Source organism: Ooceraea biroi, chromosome 8 (genome assembly GCF_003672135.1).
Source record: "Ooceraea biroi isolate clonal line C1 chromosome 8, Obir_v5.4, whole genome shotgun sequence".
In the NCBI taxonomy this organism is placed as follows: Eukaryota; Metazoa; Arthropoda; class Insecta; order Hymenoptera; family Formicidae; genus Ooceraea; species Ooceraea biroi.
In genome coordinates, this window is record NC_039513.1 from 11881693 (window position 1) to 11896209 (window position 14517).

General features: G+C 40.3%; 1 protein-coding gene across 3 annotated transcripts; it reads right to left on the bottom strand.

Moving 5' to 3' along the window:
• Window positions 1-552: 552 nt before the first annotated feature.
• Window positions 553-11617, bottom strand: LOC105280772. Of its 3 annotated transcripts, XM_020032123.2 has the most exons (4): window positions 8049-9540; window positions 7905-7976; window positions 4065-4993; window positions 553-3170 (listed from the first exon to the last, which is right to left on the bottom strand). In XM_020032123.2, the coding sequence occupies exons 1-4, from the start codon at window positions 8084-8086 to the stop codon at window positions 2626-2628; spliced, it is 1584 nt and encodes a 527-aa protein (XP_019887682.2). In that variant the 5' UTR covers window positions 8087-9540; the 3' UTR covers window positions 553-2625. The 3 variants fall into 3 exon arrangements, with proteins under 3 accessions (XP_019887682.2, XP_011339860.2, XP_011339861.2); XM_011341558.3 differs by lacking the exons at window positions 7905-7976; window positions 8049-9540 and adding an exon at window positions 10816-11617; XM_011341559.3 differs by lacking the exons at window positions 7905-7976; window positions 8049-9540 and adding an exon at window positions 7251-7493.
• Window positions 11618-14517: the final 2900 nt, after the last annotated feature.

Genomic DNA, 14517 nt, shown 5'->3' on the forward strand with positions numbered 1-14517 from the left:
TCCGAGAAGCTTCGACATATCAAACCTCGCGCATGTCGCGGCACAGCGACAACGATGAAAAATGGTGCTGATAAATATCTACTAAGGAACTTTTATGAGCGTTAAATATGTGTTACATGCTTCGTCATGTGTTAATCAATTTTCTGGAAACAAATAATTATCCACAAAAATGATGGAGATATTTTCTGAGACACAAAACGGATATTTCTACACAATGATTTCGGTAGTTTAACTAATTAGGAACATATATACCCGCGATATACGACCTAGATTTTATTAAACGGTTTACACACTCGGACGGGTTTTAGCGTTCTAGAAACTGCGCCTTGAATACGTATCGTAATGCATCGCGGTCCGCAAGATAGAACCGGCTGATCTTGATCATATATCGGTCCGATTAGAATTATTTTTCAAAGTGTGATCGTCTTCTGCGGTTAGTCTCCAAAACAGCGATTCTATCATTTTACAATGAATTAAAATCATTCTTGTAAAAAGTGTTAATATCTCATATTATATAGAAATGATTATATATATACAAGATTTTATCATTATATATATATAAAAATAATTTAATCGTCAATTTCGATTTAATAAATCTTACACTTTATGTTTTTACATTAGCTAGTACAAAACGCTGACGAATGAATCTTTATTTGAATTGTTAAAATTAACGGAGTTTCCATTTTTTGACACGATTACTGCTGCTATGTATCACTGTGTTATACACTGTTGCACTGATGCGCAAATATTTCTAACACAGTAGAAGAACCAGTTTGACATTTTATGAGGCTGCCTATCGTAAAACTGACAAATTTGTCCTCGATTTGCAAACAAGTGAATGATTTTGTACACAAGTTGACGTGCACACGCGCATATGTTACAGTTCGGTAAAATTTTCTGCCAATCCGTGATCGTCATTTTTGCACACGTGTATTGTATAAAATATAATAAATATACATTGCACACGCATAATGCACGAACGCGACGACTCCATGCACGCGTGGGTAATTTTAGCGGATGACGCCGGATTAGCAGTTTAACAGCAAGGTCAATTACGTTAGCCCGGACATGTATTAATGAACTCGTAAATTAGGCGACAGCCTATGCGTAATAAAAAGCGTGGGTTTACAACGTACAGTAAGATTAAAATTCGAAGGCACCTCGCACTTTATTGCATCTTATTGCAGAATCGAAACAATAAATCACTCTTCTGCGTCATCTCTGCTATTAATTAATTTCCATTAATTTATACAATTTTTACGGAACAATATGTATCGTCTTTTCATCATATACAAATGGCTTTATATCTAATATACATAAATATAAAATTTTTAATTGTTATCCAAGTTGCACGCACTATTAGAGCAATCAGTAATAATTGTTTTTCCCTTATCTGCACTCATCGTGCGAACGAGGTGCAAAGGTGATGGGAATGCGAGAATTATTTCAAGTTGATTTCATTATCGTACCTCTAAAACAAATGGAGAACTTCCACGGAGTTAATAAATAATAACCTGGGAATATTTACTGCGCTGAGAGAACAGTGAACAAAGTACACGAAATGTATGCTATAATTCACGCGAATATATTATATCTTTGTATTAAGTAAATATTATATACATGTATTCTCTCATTGCAGTAACAATCGGCAAGTCTAGCTCGCCCTTTGTGCTATTTCATTCACCTAAATTTTATCCGAAAGCAGATATTGTTTCTTTCGTTTTCCCTTTTTTTTAAATAACGGCTAACGAGTTGCGACAGACAAAAGAGAGTTCTCCGATCTTGCGTAACGCTAATAATACGTCGCAGGAACGCGTGCGTATCATTAGTCTTGTACTATAGTGATCGCAGAGTTCGAGCGTACGGTAACACGGCAGATGCTGTAATAAAATCGTGGGAAATGCTGTTTTCCATGTTTCCGCGCGAATTGTCGAACCGCGTTTCGTGATACGGGCATTAAAAGATTCGAATCTTTTTCTCAGTTTCCACGAATCTGCCGCATTAACACTCGAAAGGCTAAAGCAACGATGGAACACTTCTTTGAGAAATATTAATATCTAAACGCGACATCGTGAAGGGACGATTCATGATTATTATTATACTAGCTGGTTAACTTGGCCGTTTTTCGTGTATCTTAAACGTTTATCTCTACGAAACACGTGTGTGATTTGGAAGGTATAATATCTTTATCAGTATTATTTAAAAGCACCAAATTTATCGCACAAAACGTGATTGTCCGGTTTTTATCAGAGATTAATAGATATAATCCTCCAGTTAGGTAAATCGATCTCAGAATCGGACTATCACGTTTGAGTCATTAAGTGAAATAAAAGTACAGGCTGGAGCGCAAAGAAATAATACGATCTTAATATCGATCAATATCTCCGTCAGTAATAAAAGAATAACAGATGCCGTGTCTCCTATAATAAATTAAATCCCTGTATTGCATGGCAAAATAACTTTTCGAATTATTGTAACGTTATTGTGATTACCAGAACAATAAATATAATATTCACATCGACAGTTTAAGATTGCGCTACTTCCAGTTTTACGCACCATTCTGTGTAAATCGCATTATTATGCCGTCCAACGACTCATTCGACTTAGGATATTATCCCGGAAGCTCTAACAGCCGTCCAACTTCGTGTCTCGGGAATTCTTGCCAGCGTAACACTCCATAGCTTTCTGCAGTCTCTCGAGGTACTCTTGTAGCGCGTCCTCCTGGTCCAGCTGCCTCGCCTCGTCTGATCTCGCGAACGACCGTTTCTGTACCAGGGCGGAGAGCATCAGGGTCACTACTGGCAGCGTCATGCCCAGCAGAAAGGTCGGCGTCATGAGATTCTTCAGGCCGTGCTTCTTGAAGCCGCGATACAACTCCGACCAAATGCCGTCCTCCTGTTCCTCCGGGCGCCTCTTGCCCAGCTTGCCGTATAGATACGGCCGGATCTTGCCGGTCGCCGCGATATAATTGTAATAGTGAGGATCGTAAGACTGCGCGTACAGCTGCGAGTAGTAGACGTCCTTCTGAGGCGGCGGGTAATCGGCGTCCGGGAACCACGCGCTCGCATCCTCGTACGGTACCGGCGGATTGCCGATGATGGGCGGCCCCCGATGGAGACCCGGTGGCTTCGTGTAGATCACCTCCACCGGTGGCTTGTGCTTCATGGGAACTGGAGACACCCCGAAAGGAGCGATTGATTCCATTGAGAAAAAAAAAGAGCCGGACGATTTATCGCGTCGCGTTAATTGTACAATATTATATCTTGCGCCTATTTTACAAGCAGACGTTTTACAATTCACGTTAATGCTATTCATTGGAGTAGAAAGAAACTGTGCGTCATATCGCATAAACGAGGCACCATAGAGCCTTCCTTTGATGATTAAGCGGCTTGTAAATGATTGTGTTACGAGGAGATGAGATCGAATACGTATTTAGATACCGCTAAGCGGATTTAACACGTACGCAAATCGATTAAAAAAAAAACAAATGATATATTGCCGATGGAAAGTGCTTATGTGATATTCTTCTCTGCATAAAAAGTTGTTGGAAAGACACAATATGACGGAGCATGATATAATGCGTATTCTTATAAAGTTAAAGTTCATCCTGCCACTAGAACAACGTTCACACAAGTTGGACGATACTCTACTCGGTAAAACATTATTATTGTCCGTTACATAAAGTACGATCTAAAGAGAGAAGTATCTTTTCTCTACATACCCGGAACATAGATAAAATGCAAATTTACTTCTTATTTATAAGTTCCTTGTGAGTATTCATCATGAGTTATAGAAATTTCTTTTTCTACGCGAATAGAATATTGATTAAGAGAGAGAGAGTTGGTTTGAACGAAGGACAGCTTTGACTAACGGCAGAAACAGTAGAATTTCAGGTATAAACGAAGAACTGCTGTTGACGGAAAATTATATCTCAAATGACAAATACGCAAATATTCTAAAGACAAAATTTTGTTCTCGAGAATATTCTCCGTTTAAAAATTGTTATTCTGGCTCGTATCCTATCTCTCCCTTTCATTTATTATTATGCATTTTTAGAAACTCACCTACGATCGGTCCCTTGTACAATCCCGGCGCTACCTTAGTTTGTGCAAAGCCAAACGGACTTCCGCGGATCCTTCGCATCCTCTCCCGCCACATTGCCGGCGTAACGTCGTTTCTGGGTTGGAAACCGGGCGTCATGAGTGGCACCGGCTGCAGCATACCCTGTCCCAGAACGACCCCCGCGGGTGCCCTGATCACGGGTTGGATTACGGCCGGTTGTCTCGCGTAACCGTAAGCTTGCCCGCCGTAAGTTGTCGCCGGCGGTAAGAATTGCTGCCGTTGATCTGCTTGCGATACCAGGTGGCCCTGATTCACCTGCGACGTTAGCTGCACCTGCTGTTCCTGCCGCGGAAGCAGCAATTGCTGTTGTCCGATCTGAGAAACCGGTTGAGGATCGAGTTCCATGAGCGATTGTTCATTCGGACTACTGATCGCGTTCAAAGAATGGGATTGATCCTCCGGTGATTGTTGGCTTCGGAGATAGTGATCGAGAGACACGCGAGACTCCTCGGGTGTCTTGGAGTTCAGGAAATTGTTCAACGCGACTTCTGCCGTTCTGATCGGCGCGTTTTGTTCAGAAAGATCCTGAAATTGTCGACCAGACGTTCTATCTCTGGCGTTCGATCGAGATATCTGGAGCGAAAGCGGAATTTGGCGTTCCGATTTATCAGAGAGAAGATTATCGGCCGCTTGTTGAACTTGCTTCTCTGTTTCAGTCTCCATGATTGGATATAGTTTCTGAGGACGCAATGATGCATCGGAGCTCGCAAGATCGATCGCGGCATCATTTCGCTTGGCGGATCTCTCAGACAAATTGCTCTCCTCGGCGATGTACTCGGTGTACTCCGTGAACGGATTTCCCTCGTAGTTGAGCTGGCCATTCGCCAGGTTGCTCGCGAGGACGAGGAGAATCACGAGTCTGATCATGATTCTGTAAAGGGAAACAATGTCTTGTGAAAATAGATTACAAAATAAGAAAATTATACAATGATAATTTCGCTACTAAAAGCTATCGTAGAAATAAAATTTAAAATCATTATTGATCATAAAAACTTTATAGTACGATACTGTATAATGTGATGTTCCACGCGCGTCTGAATTTTATCCTATTTCAACAAAACAGATTAATTTCTTCTGAATAAAATTAATATTTTAAAGAAATCCCGTTTTCGGCAAACGTAATTCGCTAGACATTTTGATGACCACGTTCTAAATTAAATTCAATAGTCAGACTACCGCTATTCCAGCGGAACGAATGCGTGGGATTTTTTCAGCGTGTCGTAACGGAGAGAAGAAAGGTGTACACGGGATGCAGCTTTGCGCACGTAATCATCATTGTCTAGATGTTCTCTTACGAGTATGTCTGTTGCAAACAAGTGCTTTACACGTTGCAACAAGAATGTAAGTGGAATACGGAAGAGAGATATGTTTCCTTGGGGCAATCCATTTAAGTCCTATTATTTAAAAAAATCGATATAACAACTTGCTGTGACAAGTTGCGAGCAAACAAACAAATAAAATAGGAACTTAAAACGTGCGGACTTAAGACGCGCATTATGATGCACAGCACGCTCGCACAGTTGTTGACAGCGTGACACTTTCATCAGTCAAGGTAAAATGGCATGGAACGCGCGGAGATTATTCCGGAATGGCTCGTGAATATTGAATTAATCTAATCGCCGCAATATCCTACTTTTCAGGCTGAAATTATGCAAAAATTCGTTGATTTCGGTCGGCATGCCTTTGTAATTCTTTGATTAGTTTGTCGGGTCGAGCAGGCAAGACTCGGTGCATCGCGAGCATTCGTGCATTAAAATGCGACCCCGAAATGGAAGGAAAAAGTTCCGTTCCGAGAGAGAGTGACTTGGTCGATCCGAGAACGTCGGCCAACACGTGCGTGCCGGCGTACACCTCCAAGGAAGAGAAAGAAAGAGAGAGAGAGTATTTTGGGGCCGTGTCCGAGGAGAGTTTTCTTAGAGAATCACTCGAAAGTGCGTGCGATCGCGCTGCATCACGTTGGAGAGCGCGATCCGCTCGCGCACGGGAAGCGCTTTTCTTCCTTTCCACTTGATGAATACTCTGCACTTATAATAGATGGGAAGCTAAAGAGATCTCTTTTCTAGTTCGACAATTTTCTCCTCGTTTAATTTCTCTCCACGCTTCGCGAGCAATTAATCCTCTCGATCAATTTATCTCGCACACTTATCGAAACCAATTATACGGTGTAAAATTTCATGTTCATTTAATGTATTAATTAAATATTTAATATCTGTATTTGATTTATTCGTAGCAGAACAATCGTAACGATGGAATAATAAAAATTGTAAAAATAAAAATTTTTAAAATAAAAATTCCAAATATCCAGTTTGTCAAGTCTGGACGTGCTGTGCTATATTATGTGTGCAAAGCGTGACAATTGAAAGCTGCAACCGGCAAATGCAGTGAAATTATTAGCTAAATCAACGTAGTCAACGGCACACGTGTGCATAAAACTTTCGGTCCACTCGTTCAGTTCTACTAACTAACTGTTTCTAGACTCGACGATGGCAATAGAAATTTAAAAAAAAGATAAAAAGATTAAAGAGGGATTACAACAATTAATGCACTGATATCTGAAGTTTGTAGATTGTATATGAATGAGAAGATGAGTATTTTTTGCGCGAGTGTTCACCCGGAAACTGATCTCTGCCGCAAATCATTCCTCGATTTTATGGCCATTCTTGCGCGATACCTGTCGCATCGGTTGTTCCACAGCTTTCTAAAACCGTTAATTCCATTGGATATGCAGCATTCGACCGAAATTCAATAGCGCACCCATCCACAGTGAATTGCCATCTCTAATTCGCATTTATAAAGCACATCGCGTTCACGTTCTTTTTCTTTATCCTAGTTTTCAAACTATCTCACAAACTATCTACACGATCCTCATTATTAATAATCGCGCGAAATGTAGTAGCCACGTAAAAGTTTTTAATATATGTTATTCCTATATTAGAAATCTCGAATACCTGAATAATTATATATTATTACGTGTACAACACGTGTAATTTTATGCCTGTAACACACGTGTACCGGTTTTAACACTTCGTTAAACGCTTTCGTGAGTAATGGTGCGATCGTTACAATTTATTAAAATTTTTTTTAAATCATCACAGCTGTTAAATCGAGGATTGATCAACTTTTCTTACTTGGCTTTACATCAGCTCGCCAATCGTCAACTTTGATTTGAACTTGGATTCACCACCACGCAAATGAACGAAACGGAACTGCGCGTTTCTGGTCGCGACGGCGCGCGAGGAGACGACGAGTCCCATCGGTCGGTGCGGCACCAGGAACACTGAGATACCGGGACGAACCAAGTAGGAAAGGCATTCACTCCGCTCCGGGAGTGAACTCCCTACCTTGACACCTTCACCGCATCGGCAGTCGCCGGCTTACCTCGTAAATTATTTGGCTACCCGGACACCCGTTCGTTCGTACTGTGAAAGGAACCATCAGGTAGGATCGGTCGTGCCACACTGGAAAAACCGGGCGACGATTCGGTCATCCAGCGATATTCGGTAATCATGTCCAGTCCGCGACGAAGGTCGACCGGTACTTCCGGAAAAGGATAAGCGAGAGATGAGATAGGATCTTGCGTGGGGGAGATTTTATGGATTCTGTGCAGATGATGTGCAGACGTGCGATTTTCTAAGCATGCGAGCTTCGTTTTTGTAAAACAAAGAAATAAATAATTAAAATTAATATTAATATTCTCTATTCGCACAATTTTAGCTAAAGCTGATAAAATTTAATTAAAGACTTTCTTTTAAATTAATCATTTCCAGATTAATTATATACACCTGCTTCTGAATCCTTCAGTTTTTATCCTCAGCTTAGATTTGCGTGCGACATGACGAGCAAGCCTATGGCACCTGCAGGATAAAAACAAGGTTCAGTTATCTTCGTGAGGCGTCTTCATTGATCGCTCCATAGATTCCTCGTACCTAAGCAGGTTACTCTTCAGCATGGTGATGGTGATCATAGTTCTCCGAGTCACTGGGGCGTAACCGGTATCTTCGGTTTCGCTCTGACCGCCGTACGCGAAGCTGGATGAGCGCAGTGTGTCGCGAGATCCGGTCAATCGACGGTACCACGAAGCACGCCGTTGTCTGCGAAACGGCAGACGCACAGTCGAATTGTTTACCGAAGGTCGCGAGTCGGATAACGGGTCCTCGGCAGTTAAAGACCTACTTAGGGGCGCAGAACTCGAACTCGAATCATTTTTTCGACTCGTTCCTCCGTAGCTGGGCCCCGAGTAATTTGTTTAGCCTCCATAAGCGCCCAGTGGCCGGGCACAGATGCGAATCATCATCGCTGATGATGGCATGCGTCCCCGAGCTCTTTCTCTCTCTGATGGGACTTTGTAATCCACTAGAAGCATTTTACTTCCTTTTCAATCAGAAACTATATAGCTTCCTCGATAGCCACGTTGAGGAAAAATCGATATCGATTTGGTCAAAGTATACGTCATTACAAATGATGAAACGACACGGCCAGTGCCAGATACTGCAGATGTTTATTTCAATCTGTGAACTCGCAAATTCTATTTCTGTTGCAATTCTGCACTGTGTGCGAGTTCAAGTGCATCGCGCTACGTGTATCGCTAAGTAATTTTATCGCTGAATAGTTTTATCGGGAACGAAGATAAATTATCTTCTTCCAAAGTGCGCGTACAAACAGATAACGACCTTTGTTCTTTCGCTTATTTGTAAATATAATTTCATCTCGTATACTTCCTCCTGCGCGCGCGCGCGATTACGTGTCGCATACTGTAATAAATGAGCGCATTGCAGATCCACTTTCAGCACGCGTCATGCAATCACGATCCGTTCCTCTTATTCGCGGACGCTTTGGCACGCGGATGGATTGTCTCTCTGAATTGTTCTTGCATCCGGAACGTGTAATTTAGAAAGATGAATTACGTATCCAGGCCGACGGCGCTTGAAAGCCAGCGCGACAATATCGAAAGGCAGCAGAAACAAAACGCTGAAATTACCGTTTGCTATCACGGCGCTAATCGCACGGCGCTCATCGTTCAGCCTCGCTTATACGGTGCGGCGATGATCATCTGATCCACGCGTACCGTGAGTAATAGGACATGTGGGCTCGCATTATCATCCTCGGTCAGCGCCACATTTAGCGCAAGACGCCTCTGGCAGCGAGCGATTTTTAACTAAAGGAGAAATCGCGTCATTGCATATCGGCATCGGGCGGAAGTCGCGTGACAATAGAATTTATAATTAGCTGTTTTATCAAATGCGTTTGATCGCGCCTCCAATTTTTCTGACAACAATCGCTGCGTTTGTTATCGTCGAAACCATAAATATATTCGCGGAGCGGCGACGACGTTAGCATCATCATAAATAACATCCCGGCATTGGCAGGCGAGGTTTCAACAATTCGGGTATTTACGGGCACTCGCGCGCAAGTATACACCCTCAGAAAGGATTTCCGATAACAAGACGAAAAATATTCTTGACTAATTTAATCGTATTACAAGTATAAAAAATATGAAAATAAAACAATTTTTAATTTAAATCAGTAATTTCTATTCTTCTCTCTCGAATTAAATAAGATTGTCTTACTGTCTCGAGACAAGAGTAACATATACAAATTTATGCTTATATATTCTTGTATGTAGAATAATTTGATATTAGCGCCACTTTATAGTAGGCTTTGTCGATGTCGACGCATCATTTTCTCACAGTCGCTCGTCGACTCGGCGCTTCTGCGTCCTTTATTCCGATAAAACGGCCAATATTTATGTGTTGCAATCGAAAATCGGGAAAGTGTTTCTGTTATTTACAATGCAAGAAATATTAAAAGATATAGAAATGTAAGTAAGTATATACAATATACTTACTTGAGAAATAAGATTCGAGATAAGATATTTCCATATCTTTTAATATTTCTTGTAGAGTATTGCACTTATTCATTGTAAATAACAGAAACACAGAAACACTTTCCCGATTTTCGATTGCAACACATAAATATTGGCCGTTTTGTGCAGATTCTACAAATTCTCTTAGAAGAATAGAATAAGATGTCTTTTAGATCTCACAATATTCTGAAATCAAGAATATTTTGAACTTGCTACAAATTTGTATCTAAATCCTTCTGAGAAAATTAATGAGATAGCACCAAGATTATTTAAATGTAGATTTTCGAATTTTCTATTCAAGATTAAAATATGCTTCTTTTCAATAATAAATATGATTGTCGCTATAGCGATCTTATTTTATGATAGATTAAAGAGTAATAGCATTAAGTCCAGAAATCTTTTCTGTGGGTGTATAAGTCGACTTTCGTTGACAGATTTGCGAGGGGAGGCGCAAGATGCGCGTACCCTCCGCTACTCGTACTCGGGCGCGTAATCCGTTGCGTGGGTGCGTTAATCGTGGGCGTTGATTAACCGCCAATGCATCATGCCAATGCGTAACTGCGGACGTATCGGTGCACCCGCACTCGAGTCTGCCGTCGAGTGCATCGGACTGTTACGCAATGAAGCGTCATGCGGCTTCCGACTTTGTGCGCGAGTGCGTGAGTGCACGCAGCGATCGACCGCGAGTGCCTCTCCTCTCTGTCGATTATTCGATCGAGTCTAAAAAAACAGGGAGAGAGAACATGCGTGCGAGTACGACATAGCTTGTCGTAGCTCCACGCTTTTTCCGCAGCGTCTATATTTAAAACGAAATGAAACTGCATACTCACAGGTATTCTCCCAGCGAGGGAACAATCGCAGGCAAATGAGAAAGGATCGAAGAACGAGACGCGCAGAATGTAATCAGATGATCTTACACTCCTGCCCGAGACTTGCGTTTTAATTGCTGATTCATCAATTAAAGGAGTCTCCTCCTCGAAATCACTAATTCCTAAGCCGCGATCACGTGACCGAGGCATCCCGCACGCGGCGACTCGTCCGATATATCGCGCGACACGCGAGGCCTCTTTAGATGCAAATTTAGACGCGCTGCCTCGATCGTAACTTCGCGTCGCAAAGTTCACTTGCGCAGATGCAGATCTTTGCGCCGTGTCATCTTTGTTCTCTCATATGTGACAAACAGCTTATTCAATCTGATTACGTGATTCATGAAGCCGGCTGGGAAAGAACTGTAATAAAAACTCCGAGACCGCCAATCTGCGTATCGTAAACAGGAGACGATAAGGCTCGCCGCGACGCGAAGTGAAGTTGGCTGCGGAGTGCACGCGCACTCGACCACTCGTGTGCAACGCGAGGGATTGCATTGCACTTTCAGCTCTGCGAGGAATCGTAAGATCGCGCGAATTGTGTAAGAAATATATATCTTCCCTTCCACGTCACGTGCCACGGGAAATGTACGCGGAAAATTCGTATTTGATTTTGCACTTGGAGAACGCTGTTGACTCGAGGTTCTAATGCATGCGCAGTTTACACTCGTTCGGTGCACCTGTGCTAATAATTACCGGCCCAAGGAGAAACGCAAGATCGGATATACGTCTATTAGACGTCGGAGCCGTCTAGACTAAAACAACGTCTAGAAATATTTGAATTAGATGTCATGTATATTGTATTTCCGTAAACACAATTAAAACCTAATTAGGAAATACAATATACATGACATCTAATTCAAATATTTCTAGACGTTGTTTTAGACTAGACGGCTCCGACGTCTAATAGACGTATATCCGATCTCGCGTATAATATTCTTACAATAACGGTGCAATGTTTATAAAACATTTTTTTCTGCAAGTCAATATGTACATGTATATGTATGGTATCATAATAAAACCGAAATTTTGTTGTTGGAAAAATAATCTTATAAAACATATTTTCAATCATACACTAGTAGTAATCGACGTCAATTTGATGGTTTCGACGTCGATTCGACATCGATCGACGAGTCATTTCTCACTAGGATTCACTTCATAATCGAGAACAAATTTCTATCGATATCATAATGATTCTGAAGATAACAGCTTTGCTTTTGCGCATTGCGAAAAATGCTAGAAAGACGAAAATTTACACAGCTAAAGTTTAACAGCTTACTATATCCGTTGTAGACTCGGATTAACTCATTGTACGTAACAATCCATTAATGGGTTAAGTTCGCATCAGACTATGCATTGAAGATTGAAGATTTAAGATTGGAATTTGAGTAATCAGGACAAAAGAAATTAAAATTGCGTTGTCCTGATGAAATTTCAATCTTTTAACGCCAATCTTTAGTGCGTGGTCTGATGCGGACTTTTAACTCAACGGATTGTTACGTACAATAAGTTAATCTACAATTAGTCTACAATGGATATAGTAAGCTTTTAAGCTTTAGTTGTGTCCTAAATTTTCTTTCTAGCATATTTTTCGTGCTGTCGCAAGAACTGTAATCTGACAGCTCGCTTACGATTTATAGACGTTTAGAAGACGTCTACTAGATGCGTCTAAATGAGGCCAAAATGACGTCTATCTAGATGTGAAAATCGATCTATCTTATACGTATCGAATAGACGTCTACTATACATCTATTAGACTTTATGTTTCTCCCTGGGGGCCTTCTCGCATACATTAAAATGTATTATGTACGTACTCGCATCATCAGTTCAGTGCTTCTGCACTGAGCATCGTGTATCACGTACCGTACGTATCGCTGTCTATCGTAATTAACCCATACAGCACAGAAGCTTGCACCAACATTGCAGCAACGTTGCAACGTTGCAAATTGCAATGCAACAGTACGAAGACATTGCAGAGATATATATCCGCAAAATACCAGCACACTTGTAGCAACATGACATTAATATTTCGGAAACATTGCACAATCAAAATTTGTAATTAATTAATATTAATAATTCATTTTATTAAAACATTGGAGTCTTCCTATCCTAACGAGATTCGTCCAAATCTATTCGACCAACGATGTGTGATGACCAGAATCTGAGCTCGGTAATATATATGTGCATGCGGTGTTTGTCTCTTTCGACTATCTAAAGAACATGGTGGTTGTACGACGCGAGCATCATTCTAAAAGAAAGTAGTTACGTAAAAGAAAAAGGTAAGTACTTTTTTATAATATTATGTCTAATTATAGCACTTGTGTGCTGTTAATCTTGTATCTATTAATTATAATAGAGAATCACTCTATTTGCCTATCTCATGGTTTATATCACTATAACCTCAAAATTATGGAAATTCATTAGAAAACTGCATATTAATAGTTGTAATATTTTTAATAACTTTTTCTGTTATAGAAGCTGTTCGTGAAATACACAATCATGCCACTGATGCAGAAATTGCTGAATGCATTTCCAAGTGGCTTGCTCAAGCTCCGGTTAGGATTGAGAGATCAAAGTATGTCATTTTACATATAATTCTATACATACTTGCAGTATGTATATTTTTATGTAATTTTATGCTAATATATGAATTTTAATTCCTATTTTATTTTTACAGGCAACATACAAACAAAAACGAAGAAGATTCAATTATTTAATTAAAGGAAAAATAATATCTCAAGAAGAGGATTTTTAAGTTTTTTTTATAAAGAACAGTTACTTTTTTATAACAAAAATAGAGAAAATGTTTATTTCATTTTTTATTACTATTGTTATATTACATATAATTGTCTATTTATGTTAATAAATAAAAATATTGAAGTTATATAAATAAAAATATTTAAAGTATATAATAATGAATAATTATAATTATTGCAAATTCATTACATTGCAATATTATTATGATGTTTGTTGCAATGTTCCAAAAAGCGAACATTTTCACATTCCTGCAATCCCATAGCAATGCTGCAGAAACATTTCGCAGTGAATTTGCAATGTTGCTACGTTGCGGTGGAAGATTCTTGCAATATATATGCAATCTTTTCGTGCTGTATGGGAACGCTGAAACTTTTAGCACTCGATAAAGATATCGCGTGAGGTTAGCAACGTACAGTTGCGAAATAAGAAAGTCTCGATATATTTAATACGAAACATTACAGCGGTAATAAATTAAAAGTTCGTCATATTGTTAATTCTGAGTGATAATATGGTATACATATATACAAGATCAATAAAACGCAGAACCGGACGACTGCACTTAACGTAAATGTACGACTATGTACGTTGAACGGAGCTATATGTTGCGCAGCGGTGTACCATGATTGCCAAAATATGCATTCGCGTATCGTACGTGTATATATATATATATATATATGTATGCGTAATTTTGGCAATCACGTCGCGCGCATAAGCGACGGTATAACTTCCGAGCGATGAGGGGTACAGCCATTCGCGATTCGCGGCTGCATTCACGTTGCACCTTTCGGAAATCCCGGGCTTTTTTCAGCAATAAAACGTGACCGTGGACGCGAAAATTCCGTCGGTCGCATCGTCATCGAGACTGAAAAGAAAATCTTTCGATAGTTTCAAAAACTATAATTCGAATCA